The sequence below is a fragment of the Dermacentor albipictus genome, chromosome 1 (genome assembly GCF_038994185.2).
Source record: "Dermacentor albipictus isolate Rhodes 1998 colony chromosome 1, USDA_Dalb.pri_finalv2, whole genome shotgun sequence".
NCBI classification, from domain to species: domain Eukaryota; kingdom Metazoa; phylum Arthropoda; class Arachnida; order Ixodida; family Ixodidae; genus Dermacentor; species Dermacentor albipictus.
Genome location: NC_091821.1, coordinates 313,749,398 through 313,764,374, shown reverse-complemented (window position 1 = coordinate 313,764,374; position 14,977 = coordinate 313,749,398). Strand labels below are relative to the sequence as shown.

At 44.1% G+C, this 14,977-nt stretch overlaps 1 protein-coding gene across 22 annotated transcripts in view; it reads right to left on the bottom strand.

Moving 5' to 3' along the window:
• The window catches only part of mbl (muscleblind), an 86,483-nt gene that overhangs the window by 48,270 nt on the left and 23,236 nt on the right, over window positions 1–14,977 (bottom strand). For 19 of the 22 annotated variants that reach the window (XR_010565185.2, XR_010565192.2, XM_065435584.2 and 16 more), the window contains exon 3: window positions 3,936–4,229. Coding sequence is in view for 19 of the 22 variants with exons in the window: in XM_065435584.2 (XP_065291656.2) it covers window positions 3,936–4,229 (294 nt within the window). In the remaining 3 variants the exon portion in view is untranslated. Of the gene's footprint in view, window positions 1–3,935; window positions 4,230–12,286; window positions 12,420–14,977 lie in introns of those variants that run through there. The other 3 variants (XR_010565200.2, XM_065435593.2, XM_065435698.2) reach the window with 2 other exon arrangements.

Below are 14,977 nucleotides of genomic sequence, written 5' to 3'. Positions count from 1 at the left end.
CAGGTAACATTTTCTAGGTGCATATTTTATTGCGCATACTTACAAAGCCCGAAAGTACATCATATATTGTTATGAAAGAGCCCTGGAACAAAGCTCGGTAAAAAAAATCGAAACTGATCATGTCTCACGGGCCTGATGCAGATAGACTAGAACAGAACGTACACATTCATAGTAAGGTTCGTTACAGCACTTAAGATCACAGTGCTGTAACGCTGTGTCGTCGTTTTGTACCTTCTTTTGTCCCTGTTTTGTGTTGCGCTGTAACGAACCTTACTATGAATCCCAACAAACTGGCCCAACTTGCCATCTTGATGTAGAGCATACAGATAATGAGCGGATCATGTGAAGCTCTCAGTGAATAAACATGTTTTTAGGAGAATGTGGAGCAACCATATAATTCGTTAATAGCTAAATGATTCACAGTCTGTCCGAATATTCGCCGTTTCGACCATTATTCGGCCATCCTCGAATATTCGGGAATTTACGAATATGCATTTCTCGAATCGAATACGCTTCGAATAAGGAAAATATTCGATTCGTATTCGAAATTTCGAATATTCGCACACCCCTACTTTTGACACCACCAGAGTCAGCCATGGTTGCCGTGCACACTGTGCTATGATTTGAATTGGGTATTAACTCATGACAGAATATTAAAAACAAGTATATGTGACCAAAAAAAACATTCATATGTTTAAATGAATAAAACAGTGAGCAATAATGGCCGACCTACTTTCACCAGATAGAATCAGTTATGAGTTAAAATAGAACCTATCTAGCATGAGGCAGCTATACGGGGCATAGTGGAAAAATAGTGATGATCAATTCGTAGCTTAGCCCCTGACAATTCTTTTAGCATTTGCCTGAGGGAAGAACATTATTATTAGCACACAAAAGGGGTATTTGCATGCAGGCAACAAAGTTACGACGTCGCATTAGGTGTCATTACTCATGGTAAGGTTTTCCCCACACCCCAAACTCCATTTAAAAAGAAAAGAAAGAAAAGAAAAGAACCGAAGAACGGAAAAAAAATGACGGGAAGCGAGTGGTCAAGTGGTCTTTCCCCCACTGTCGGTCTCCTTCGGCAGCTTGGCCAGTTGGATGATTTGAACTCATTTCCCCCATGTGATCACACTTTTCATGTCGCATACAAGGTTGCCAAAAGCCTCCTTTTTTTTTTTATTCAAGTGAAGGTCACGGGCTAAGGTTTTTTTTATTTACTGTGAGGCTGCAAATACGACTTTCTCTACGAGCTGTATTGTTTTAAAAAGATCTCCATAATGATAATTTCCTTTCTTTTTGCATGATTTGGTTAAAACCATTATTCAGTCTAACTGACATTTGCTTGACATTTTAATATTGTTATAAGTGAATTTGACCATATGCTTTCAATTTCCCACTTTTGCCGGATAGTTTGCACAATATTTTGCACAATACATTATATTTTTTTTGTGATTAAATTTTAGAACCTAGACACAAGCAAACTTGAGTAGGTACGAAAAATGTTTTCGTTGATACTAGTTGCAGAGCATATGCAACATATCCCACCTCACACGTTGTCATGCAGCAATTTGTGGTGAGTGCTCATTCAGTCTGTCTGTTTTTTTCGCTGTTTTACAAGTGTGTAGTATTTCTAAGCCCTTTCAATCTGTGTGCCCAACGTGTATGCAGTCACTAAATATTCTAGTAACAATTACTAGGCTTTGTGCCTATTTGTTTCTTTTGCCATATCTGTTTAGTGTTATATTTGCAACAACTACATATTACTTATGTCAAAAGAGCGATACAAGAGTCCATGCAGATTGCAAGGGCATAAAACAGCATGAGGACTACAACAGGTCATTAGTACCACTAGGTCAGTGAAAGTGATGGGATCTTAGCAGCATTAAGGGCTAATTACAGGCACATTACAGCAGTTTTGCCTGTGCAGGTCTGGGGCTCTCTTTAGTTATGGTTCAAACATGAAAGCCAGCAACCCACCCATGTCATTAACCTCTCCCGTATTGGCATTCAGTTGCCATGCTGAAGACATTGTTACAAACAATGGGTCTTGCAGACCGCAATTTCTAGGACTGAGTGATGCCAGGCACAACCAATGGTCAATGGAAGTAGCACAGAGATGCTTAGGTTGCCAGCATCTTAAATATTTTTTGAGCATGGAACCATATAACGGTAAGAAGTGTGAGGTCACTTCGTGACTTCAGGCGGCAGGCACGCCTGAGGTCACAAAGTGAAAACAAAATATTCTAAATACTAAAACTCCATCATAGTATGGGCCTGTGCAAAACTTATGTGTTATGTAAATACTCCCAAGAATATCCTAGCTCTAAGCATAGTGTAGTCGCAAAAATACAGATTTCTTAAGTCATCATGGAAGTTGTAGTGTGAACTTGATTGGTGTCTCACGAAATGAGAATGCGGAATGAAACTGGGACATGTAATGCTCATGCCAATAAAGCAAACAGGAATGCACAGCACACATTTGTTAAGGTTTTTCCCCATGCCAAACATTTTTCCCATTCCAAACAGAAAGGTCATGATGACAACGTTTTGGGGCATGGATCGTCTGCTGCTATACTTTTCTCCTGAAATCAACACAAAAAGCCTTAGCCTCATAACTCACGGTGATAAGAGCTATAACAAAAAATAGAATGATGATGTCAAGCCCTGTGCAGATGCATGAAATCAATCACCGGGTGCTTATCTGGTCATATCAAGCTATTAAGGACATAACACGGTGGCTAGTACTAAAGTTATCTGCTGCTCCACGACCATGTTCCAGTCTGTGCTTTCTATCTGGAATAAAATTTTGCATAGACTTGATCACCTAACCAAACATGACTTTTTCATCATTCTAAGAAGTACCCTCAAGGACAAATAGTACTTCAGTGAGTGAGCAGAAATTGCAATAGAAAAGTAACTTCTCAGACATAACAAAACTTCCATTGCCTCAAGAACATTCCAAGTGCTGCCACACACTCTGAGTCAAAGTTCTGAGTTCAAAGTTCTCTGAGTTCAAAGTTCAAGGATTCCATGAAGACTACTCCAGAGATGCACTACTGACAAGCATCTCTCAAGAGTTTTAGCCAGGTGTTAGATGAGGCAAGCAAGACAACCTGTCATTGTGAAGCTGCACTGTACCTATCGATCAATAACTGAACTTACAAACTCAAATGAACACTATGCCAACACCCTTATTCCAAGCATGCAACACCACTTCATTAATTGACATGTAGCTGAGAATGACTACATATCTTTCAATGTTGGATGCAATGATTACTGAATTAACTTAAGTGAATTAACTGAACTGAATTAAAAAAATATAATCCTTGCAACTGCAAATGTAGGATCTTTCAGCTGTTGCTGGTCCAATCTTGATGTAATTTCTTTATGCAAAACCTTGTGTAAAGATCTATGTTCACGAATCCCCCTGAATTATTATAGTTTGATCAAGAATTTTGTGACACATAAAAAATGTGTGAGAACAACTACAGCAGTTTGAAAACTTTTAATCTCAGTGGCGAGGTAAAATTCATTCAGATCTCCTTGGCCCAGCGACTGTCATCAGTAGGTCTAATGCACCCAAATGTCAGCAACAGGCTTTTTCTGCCAAGACAGCAAAATGTTTACCTAGTTTCACCATCAACCACTGCTAGCATAGTATGTGCAATGAATAAATCCACTCCGTCAGGTTTAAACTTACCAAGTGCATCTGGCAAGGTGTTAGAACATAAAATTATGAAAAACGGGTTTGTTCGGTTTGCACTTTCCACCAAATCTGATATATTAACTGTCCTTAAGTAAAAGTACTGATATGGAAGTCACTTCCTCATTTTCATATGTGACCTGCTGGCCACAAAAGACCACCTGTGTCCCAGTCTGGTGACCACCCTGGCAGAGAGCATTTTCCTCAACGGGCGTACTGCGCTGGTTACCTTGGCTGAAGCAAGGGAGCCGTTGAAGAGCGCGTAGCTTTGCTGCTGTTGCTGCTGTTGCTGCTGTTGTTGCTGCTGCAGTTGCTGCTGCCTCTGCATGTGTCCCAGGTACCAGTAGGGACTTACCACGGCCGCCGTCGGAAGCTGTCCTGGAAGCATGGCCTGCAGTGGCATCTGTTGGAGCAGTGCGTTCTTCAATGCCAGGTGGTTGCGACCATTGATCAGCAGCTGGTCTTTCAGATGCTGTGGTGGGTGGAAATACTTGCAAGGGGGCTTCTCTCGATTACAGCGGCCCTGCAGGAAAAGTAGGACGATGTCAAGTGCAATTTCACACACAGGGACGTCACATATGCAAGAAGTCCCTGAAACACTTCCCATACTGCTAGATTTTTAAAAATGCCTTGCTCTATGCTTTGTGCCACTCCTGCTGTACTCTGTTCCCTTCCCATAACATCCCAGTTCCACTGCTGGTGTTCCATGTGATGCATCTTTTATGATACTTTTGTTACGTGATAGCTGTCACATAATGCTATTAGTGATTTAAATTGTTTGATAACAAAAACCAGTAAACGTAAATGATTAATGACAACCGTAAGGACTGCAGCTTTAAGTGTCTATACAAACAAGAAAAATGCTGGCTGAACGTCGATGGTAAGCCCACATCACGTGCTGCTTTATTTATTTAAAAGTTATGCCCCTTGAGGACGATAAGAAAATGTGACCATAACCAAATATGGAAGCATGAGATGTCCCTTATAAAATGTGGTGTTTCCAGATGTGCACAACATGTAGGTGTTATTATTATTTATTTATTATATATTTTGCTGCATGTTACTTCATAAATAATGTTAACGAATTATGAGGCAAGAACCTCATCCCATTTTTTCTGCTGAAACCTACCTGCATGCAAACAAATGTCAGCACTTCAACTTCAACTGAAGTCATATCACATACAAAGGTTGAAGTGCATGAGCAACTCTGAATACAGTGCTTTCTTTGCACGAACACTGCCGTGCCGATGAGGAATAGAGCTGTGAATACCTATGCAACAATGTCTGCACCTTTTAATCTATTTGAGACAAGTGCATAATTTGAACATTATATGACTCAGTGCTGGAAATGATGCGAAGCATGTGAACTAGCACTGCATGTATTACCTTTATGATACTGTGGCGTCATAAATAACACAGCAACTCATAAAGAATGCCAGCAAGCATGAGAACATTGTCATCTTGTGCTTGCTAAAACGGCAGAAAAAATACGGGTAAGTACAGAGCATTTTAAATAATTTACCATAATACTTCTTCCAAGGAATCAGTTCCAGTTTTGGTACCCAGAAGGTGGACACATCACGATACACGAGCCCAAAACATTTCTGCTAAGGCTGCGGCTTCCACATGCAAGCACAGCCAGGAGAAATGCATACAGTACTACTTTTTTTAATAAGAAACAATCGCGCCGACATCTGCAAGTCTTGCTCTGTGTCATGATAATGTAAAAGACGCCACAATCAGCATTTTGTGAATTTTAGTATCAATATTAAAAGGGTCTGAACTTGAGCTTGTTGGTATGGCTTCATTACAAGGAACAGCACAAAAAGATAATGCAACAAGAAAGACTAGACAGGCATTGTTAAAAAGCACGTGCTGTCTAGTTTTGTTGTTACTAAACAGTGCCTGTGCGGCCGTTCTTTCTTATCTAATTATTCTCCGCTCTATTTCCCATAATGAATTTAGTATCAAATTAAACCATATTATTTCCCAATGTTCATACTTGACAAGTGTTGTCCTTTTATGTGTATGCACGTGGTATATGTGTCAGTGTTCCTTCAAATGTGGAGGAGGCTGCAAAACATGATGTGACTTATGTGCTTAATGTGCACATTTTTTATGTGGTGCAGCGTCGCAAACGGGGGGCGGGCGGGGGAGGAAAGGCCAGCTGCAGGCCAGTAATGTCCCTACACTATGTGGCGCAACGAGCGTTATGCCACATCACGTTCCCGCACGTTGGGGACTGCGACAAACGCTGACTCGCCGCAGCAGACCAAGGGTCGGTTGTCGCCACGGCAACTGCAACACAACGCAGCTTGTCACGTACGCGGGGTTAGTCGCTGGCGCGGAACCGCTAGAGATCGCCGTCAATGCGGCCACCATTTTAGCGATTGTCTCTCTGTGACTGCATTCCCACATGCGCAAAGCAACCATGGCCGTAAAAGCGGAAGTGCTCAGTCGAAATATTACAAATGCGGCAATTTGAAATAGGTATGCGCATCCACCATTTGATTTCACAAAAGTGGCATGAGCCGTATGGCCAGTCCGACTGCAGCGCCGCCGCGCGAAAGAGACGCGAAGCACACAGCCGCCTTTTATCTGTGCATTGGGAATCGGGTTTCATGTAGAAGTAGGCCATGAGTAGGTCCTGTACCAGCTTATGTGCCTGATGGATGATCTCAAAATGGCCGTCGCCTATGGAGACGCCACTACAGTGTACTAGAATAGGGGCAGTGTGTTCAGGAAGCCCTCGCCGCTGAGGCGCTTCATGTAGATAGCACGAGATGGCGCTGTAGGAACATGGGCTGTACGGAACGTACGGCGCAGCGCCAGCACTGCATGCTGATATTTTGATAATCATTTCCTGCCGCAATCAAATAGACGTGCAAATCATCGGCGGGTGTTAAGATGCATCCCCGAAACTCACTTGAAATAAGAGTTGAATTGTATGTGCACTCCTAGCGCATCTCAACACCCATTCGACACATTTATTAACCTAACAGCAAAGGTTCTGCAGACACCGAAGTAGTGGCGTAAAGCCGTTAAATTTGTTTTGAGCCACGCTGCCACGTAACTAGAAATTATTCGAACGGAAAAGTCGGCTGCAAATAACGCCGTAGTTAAGGACATCGAATTGATTTAAACTAACTCGGATTCCAGGTGCGCACATTTTCTTTTGCGGTTCGCATTCATAAAAAAGCGGCCGCGGCATCCGCGAGCCAACGTCAAGCGCTTAGTTCCTCAGCCGCTCTTGGTAGGAGAGAAGGCAAAACAATATGTACGTACATAGCCCAAAGCCAAAGAGCTGCCCTGCTTGTCATTTACCTTCTTTCGCGATAAACATTTGTCCCTCGTTCTTTCATTCGGTTTCGCGAGCGCCCCGCAACTACATTCGCACAGTTTATTCGTGATTTTTTTTTTATTTACATCATGAAGTGTTCCCGAACGTCAGGCTCATGTGCGAGTATGAGACACACCGACATCCTACATTCCTATGGAACGAATAAAACAGGTAGGAATGACGCCAAGTAAAAGGGATCTCTGCAAAACTACACACAGCATGCCAAAACACAGAAAAACAGTGCAAGTACATTCCTACCCAAACAACGGAGACCTACAGCGGAATTATAATGCGCAAATAAATTACTTAATTCATTTTATTATATTCACAAAGTTAGCTTTTTGAATGCACCAGAAGAAGTTGTGCATTCAGAAGAAAAACACAAAGAAGTGTCCGCATACATATGTTGCACCAGCCTGCTAAGAACAGTGCAGCTAACTATAAAGTGCAATTTCTTTTTTCGTGGTGCTTCTCTTCACTAGCTGATTAACACCTTTAACGTGAAAGTGCGGCCTTGTTAGGACATAAAGACGCACAACTGTTGATGTGAAATTATCAGCATGTAATTTTAAGCTATATATATAGCCAAATTTAAAGCTTTCACTAGAATCATGACATCAACTATGCTGTCGCTGCAAAGCTCCTTTTTGCTGAAGAAGGTTGTAAATAGATTCCCTCAAGTTTCTTTAGTGCTTCGAAAAGCAACTTGGAGGGATACAGCAATCCACCCTTGTCACAAATGTCATGAATTTTGAGGCTGCTACTGACACTAGAGTTCTGCAAAAGAAGAGAGCGGCAGTCCTCACAGTTCTCGCGAATAAAAAATTTCTGCGCGACATACCCTGCCATATATAATGGATGAGGCGGTCATCACTCCTTTCCTCCGCATAAGCCCGATGCTCTGCCGGAGTATTGTTTAGCCTTTGCTCTACCAGCGTCAGATTTCCAGCTTAAACTAACTCGTCAGTTGTTACGCAACGTCCCCCTCCTTGTCAGAATTATCAAGTGAGTGAAGTAGCGATACCAAATATTTGCTGACTTCTGTGTTCCCTGTTTGCATCGCCTTCGGCAATATATAAAAACGCAATACACAACAATCAAAAATTGAGACGGCGTTGGGTGATCGTTGGATCCGCACGACTACCACACAAGAAGTTCTCCAACTTTTATTGGCTTAGTCTAGATGACAATAGGTATTTAAAACCCTCTCCTTCCAAGTATTCTAACAGAGCCAAAGTGCTGCACAATGTGACACGGAGCCTATCTGCCGTCGACTGGCTCAAGCCGCAAAGTCCTTTTGCAATGAAAAGCATATTTAGCGCCAGCGAAGAAGGACATAAGGGAGACGAAACCACAATGCGCTAACTTCAACAGCTTGATTTTCAGGAAACACCCACCTATTTAACCCATGCACAGTTAAATAGGCGGGTGTTTACTGAAAATGAAGTTGAAGTTAGCGCATTGTGGTGTCGTTTCCCTTCTGTCCTAGTTCGCTGGCGCTAAATATGATTTCCAAGTCAGGCTACCAACATGCCCAACAAATGGCAATCCTTTTGCATGTGACTCCCAACGAGACAGAAACTCGAGGAATTCCTTCAGAGCTCTTCAGAGCAAGCACATGGCAAGCACGCTGCAACTGGCCGCAACACACGGAGAACGCGTCCGTACAGCCCCTGCGACTGCAGCGCCGCCGCATACATCCGAGACCTGTCTACGCTCCCCGCTTCAAAGCGGTGCGTGGCGCGCGGCGCCGTCTGAACACACTGCCCCTATCTAGTACACTGTAACGCCACTTACGTAGGGTCAAATCAGTATATTTAGGGTAGGGACAACCCTCACCAGACGATAGGCGAGCATGGTACAGCGTTGCCGCGGAGTGCGGCAGCATACGACAGAATTTGTTTGCTCTCTTCACATAATAATGGTTCTGAGAGACGGTTGTTTGCGTTTCAAATCATAGAGTTTTCTAACAAATACTAGAGGGCCTAGAGTTTCTCACTATATTACCTAGAGGGAAATCTTGCGCTGTTGCGCTGTGGTATGCATGGGAATGCCCATAGAGTTTCTAAATAAATACCCTCGAGGAAAATGTGGCGCTAGTGTCTATGCTATAGTGTACTAGAAGAAATAGACATTATTCTAGTACACTATAGTCTACGGGGGCTCTCATGAGCGTTGCCTACACCTACATGGGAATGATGGGACGTACAGGAATGATGGGACGTACATCTTGACAGCCGCGAGCACCAAAAACCGTAAAAGTATGCTTGAGACCACCCTACGGTTGTTATTGCTGTTGCAAAAATGAATAAATAATTATTCTCTGGCGCTAAATCGGGAACAGAATCGCAAAAGAATGCATACCTTGATGTTCTGGTGATAAACCATAGTAAATCGTGCTTCCATCCCAAAGTCATACAATGTTTATGTAGCGTGTTGTACATTATATAACATACTGCAGAAATATAATTAGATTTTACGCGATAATATTTGAGTATAGCTTCGTTTACTGCGCCGCAAGCAAACGGCACTAGTCTAAAGAGCGAAGTCAATCCGAAGCCTGTACTTCCCATCATTCCCATGTAGGTTGAGGCACGGCCGCTCAATGGAGCGCACTTGCGTTTCCATTGAGCGGCCGTGGTTGAGGCAACGCTCATGAGAGCACCGTAGACACTAGCGCCACATTTCCCTCTAGAGTATTTATTTAGAAACTATGGTCACAACCATTCATTTTCTACTAAAGCTGCACGTAAAAAGCTGTTTTAGCTTTATTATTACACAAAAACATGTTTTGTTTAACTATGAGAGCTTGCTTTTGCATGTAGAATTATATGAAACGTAAAAAAAGTATCAGCGGGTCGCTAAAGTTGGAGGCCAGACGACAAGATTCGCGCTCGCCTTGTAACAGTTTGTGGTCTGCCCTTGCTTTTCTTCCCTTCGTCATGCATTGTATGTGAGTAAAGATGCAATTCACGTGAACGTAAACATTTTATGAAGATTTTACTTTAAGAACGCGTTATTTGTGTAGCCATATCCACGTTTTAAACGAAGCCTCTTACAACACCAGCCAACACAACCCTCGCAGACACAAATACCGTCATTTCCATGACGGCACAGCGCCCCTTAAACTCCCGTGGACGGTGGCGCCAGATTTCCCTCTAAGTGTTATAAAGTGAGAAACTCTATGCTAGAGGGAACTCTGGTCCTGCAGTCATTGACCCACCATGAGAATGATGGGAAGTACATGCATCTGTTCGACCTTCGTGCTTTTGGATTCAGACGTTCTTGTGGCTTTGTTTATTACGCTTTGTATGCCTTCATCGCAGTAAATTTCGAGTGCAGAACACGCTGCGAACACTCACAATCGCTACTAATTGCAACGATTTAGCTTATCGAGGTGGCCAAATTGAAACGCGCGAAGCGTCGCAAGCTCTGGCATGGCTGCGATAAATTCATAAGGGCGTTTCACATCGCTTGTCGATACATGCTTCCGTGGCGTAATAGTTTCAATATCAGGCTTCTGTACTTGAGCTCCTGTGTTCTAATCCTGCCGCCGGGCAATTTTAATGAAGTTTGTTACGCAGTACACTGCTGAACATGACGAGTTTACAAAGTCACGAAGCCGTTTGAAGCCAGAAGGACGAAGTTTAGGCAAATATATCTACGTCCCACAATTCCCATGCTGGGTCAACCGCTGCCATTGTAGCTCCCGTAGACACTAGCGCCACCTCTAGAAACTCGATGGTTCAAATAGCGCGGCTGAGTTGAGTGACCCAGCGGAGTCCCCAACGTAAGTGGTGCCCCCTAGCAGAAGCTCTAACAGCGGCTGCTTTTTTATTGCTTTGCTAATAACGCGGCAAGCACATGTATACTGCTGCTTCTTTAGTGATGCGCATGCTGTTTTGTTTTTTTTTGACAGCCGCGAGCACCAAAAACCGTAAAAGTATGCTTGAGACCACCCTACTTAAGTGGCCACCACCATAGTTCAAACGACGGCAGCTTCCCATTGGTTCGCCGATGATCCGGCAGGCACAGAAGGTACCACTCATAATATTCCTACACCATCCCCTTTACCTACAACTCGAAGCGCCTATACATAATAGCATGTAAAAATAAATATACCCGCAAACGGAAGACTCCGGATAGCGCCTGAGCATAATGACTTCTCTAAGTCATCGCCTTACATAAAAACGCTACTTTAATCCACCTTGCTCTAATTTGTATCAGCCTTAATCTGCTTTAATTCATCTTAATCTACTTTAATCCAATTTCCGGAGTGGGCCAGGTAGATTTTCGGGTGTAGAGGTGTGGGTCATGGAGTGGCTGTGCACCGTGAGATTTCGCAGTGCAAGCCGCGGCAGGTACAGCGCAGGGAACGGGACGTCATTACTTGGTCACATAGGTTTTGGTATCATTGGATGATAACACCGGACGGCAGATTTTTCGCTTCGCTTCATATGGCATATAAGGCTTTCGCCTTAATAGAGCAAGCGGCGCAGGATCTTCAAGGCGCCCTTGGGGCAGCGGGGGAATCAATGCTGGAACCACAGAGGACCGTAGGTTGGGGTACACTGTACAAACGCTTGATATAACCAACTACTAGCTCTATGACACCGTAATTATAAGCCGTGCCACCGGGGCCGGAGCGTACCAGTCGGGTTCGCATAGAAGATCGGATACCTCCGGCCCGCGGGGCGAGCCCACGGGCCAGTCCAGTGGAGTTATCCTCGTTGCTCCTTTGATCCAAATGAAAACAGGCGTGTGCTCCATGGCGTACGACCGCAGAACACATGTACTACAACGATGCCTGATTCTCAAGGCACAGATATACGGTGGCGCTGTGCTTCCCATCCCTTCCGTGCGGCGCCGCTGCAGTGGCCGGCTGTTCTAGGAGCAGGATGACTAAGGTGGGAAAATACGCGGCCAGGAAACACATCTAGCACCTAACAATTACAAAGAAACAATGCCTTCCTCTCTCTTCCAGCCGCTGTCACTCTCTGTGCGCCTGTGCGGCGCTATGAGTATCAGAAGTTGGCAGAACGAAGCGTCGGAAAGCTACTGCGTGGCTGCTGCGTCCGTAGCCTACGTCTACACCTGCCTCACGCTTGGACAGCTTAAACCAAACTACTGATGCGCCAAACGTTTGCATGAGTTGGATGCACTAGGACGCCCATGCAAGCTGCTTTCGCGTTACAGGAGAGCCTACAACCACTACAACTGGTTTCGCAAAGGGAACTTGCCTGAGACGTATCGAGACCCAGAACAGCTATCTCCTCGAACACTGGCATTGGGCGTGACTGGTGATGACGATGCCTTTATTGATGATGATGATGGCCGCAAACCATGGCGCATACCCACTAAGGAGGAATGCCCAAGAATTAAGTGGCGCAGGCAAAGTGCAATAAATTCGAGGCAAGGTGGTGGCACATGACACCGAGCTTGTTCCTTTTGTGTGATTATTATTCTATACTTCACGCACGTTTCTGTGTCCACCTATCCATCTATGTCCGTCTCTAAAAATTTCTCTCGACCCACGATAACTTTGGTCACTCGGATAGATCATGGTCTAATGGGATCAATCTGCTGTGCTGAGGGAACCGAGTTCGAAATTAAATTAAGCTAACTTGGGTCACTCGGTATGTGACTCAAGTTGGTCCTGCGCGATAGCCGGAGCAATATTATGCGCCGTTAACTCTCGCGCGGTTGGAATGAACATTCGCAGATGCGCGCGAGCAATTTCCTTTCGAGAAGAAGACGAACATAAAGACCGAGTCATCTTGATGATGATGACTTATTGGCATCCCCTTTGAAACGGGGCGGTAACAAATAGCCACCTAGCCTTGTTGATTTAATCAGGAATGCTATGCATGTTTTTCATCCAGGCATTTTTGTGTACATCTCCTTAATGTCTCATTTTTTTCTCAGCACTTACCTATCTACCTTGTACCGCTACATATGCCGATACATGACCCGGTCGTATCAACCTCTTCCCAGCTTTTTATGCGTTGCATATTGCAATCACTCAGTTCAGCCCTTGTGCGCGGCCGGGCAGCCACCATTGAGGGTATGAGCCATTGTTCATTGCTGCGCGTCTCATGTGTGGGTCTATTCTCTTTTAAGTTTGCTATGAATGTTATTAAGTTGCTTCTATTTTTATGCGTTGCACATAGCAATCACTCAGTTCAGCCCTTGGGCGCGGCCGGGTAGCCACCATTGACCTTTAGCGCAACCACGTGACGTGACGTCACGACAGCCGGAGGAAAAGCTGGGCCGCTATTTTGTAGCGATGCCTTATGCCTTATTCTATGCTATTCTTATCATCCACCACACACGGCCGTCCGATTCCGTTGATAATGTGGGCAGACCGTCGCACTGACCACTAGCCAAGCGCGAAAAGCGTGAAAAGGCATAGAATCGGAAAAGGCATCGCTACAAAATACTGGCCCTGGACCCCAACTCGCGCGATATGCAACGCATTCTTGGCTTAACCAAGCTAAGCCTGGCCATTTTTTTTCACCAATACTCTAAACGTATTTTGCTTATCTAGACTGCTGACCGGCTGATGCCTTCCGACCACCTCAAATCCTAGCGCTTCTGGAAGATACGTTGCGTGCTGGCTTCGCTGGGCGAATCCTTTCTCATTCAAATAGGTTGTGCTCAGTAGCCTCCCGATTTTTTTTTTTCAGCATGCACATGCTTGTTCTTGCCCTTAGGCAACCGGCTCGAGCCTCAAATAGCAAGACACTTCCCTTCGTTTTATCGTACAAATTTTCCTTTCTAATTTTTTCTTCTCATTCTTGTAAATCTCTATGGTCTTTTTCATTTCCTATCTTGGCATTCCATTCGCTGTCTCAACAGTTTTCATAAGCACGCATTAAGGACGAAGACGATACAAACACATACGACAGGACGTTCCTTTCATCTTCGTCTTTAGCGCGTTTTTATGAAAACTGTCAAGATGGACCAACTCGCCCAAACCAAGATATTGTTGTTTCTCTCACTTTCTTATTCCTCCTGGTCGCCTGTCTACACTTTCAATTACCCTGAACTTTATTGCCAACTTTCTTGACTTCTTCCTCCATTCTGTGTCCACGCTTTTTAGGTACAGATACCTTTGCACTTTAGCCGCCCATTTCTTTTGATCCATGTTGCTGAGTCTTTCTTCAAAACTAATTTTGCTCTGCGCTTCTCTGATTTCAAATGAGGCCCAACCCATATCCCCTTGCATTGCCTCATTTGTAGTTTTGCCACGGACTCCCAAAGCCAACCGGCCCACCGATCTTTGGTCAACTTCCAACCCCGACAATATATCAGCTTTTAGGCACAGAATGGAACTTGCGAATGTTAGCGCTGACACCACGACTCCATTCCAGATCCCACGCACCACTTCATATTTATTGTGGCCCCAAAGTGGCCTGTGTTTCATTATTGCTGCCTCCCGCTTCCCTTTTATTTTCAGGTTATCTTGGTGGGTGCTTGAGTAAGTCTTTCCTTCGTTTATGTATATGCCGATGTATTTAAAATTGCTTGGCTATGGGTACGACTTGCTGTTCAATTGACACCACGTAGTTACTCGTTTCTTCATTAAAGATAATTCTCGATTTCTCAGTGCTTAAGACCTAGATTTGTCATTGCGTTGCCACGCATATTGGCCAGTGTCTGTAAATCTCTTACATTGTCGGCTAGTAGCACTATGTCGTCCGCATGGATTAGTCCGACGACCTTCTGTTGCACCATTTCTCCATTAGGCGTGTATGACAAACAAATGCAATGTAAATAATAAATAATAATAAATGCAATGTATTTTTATTACGGAGCGCGTGTAGTGTGTGTTTCTTCTTCTACGTCCTGTGTATTTACAGCGCTCTGAGTTTTTATGATAAACCAAATTCTAACTGACTGTTTTCCAGTTGTCTTTATATGACCTCAAC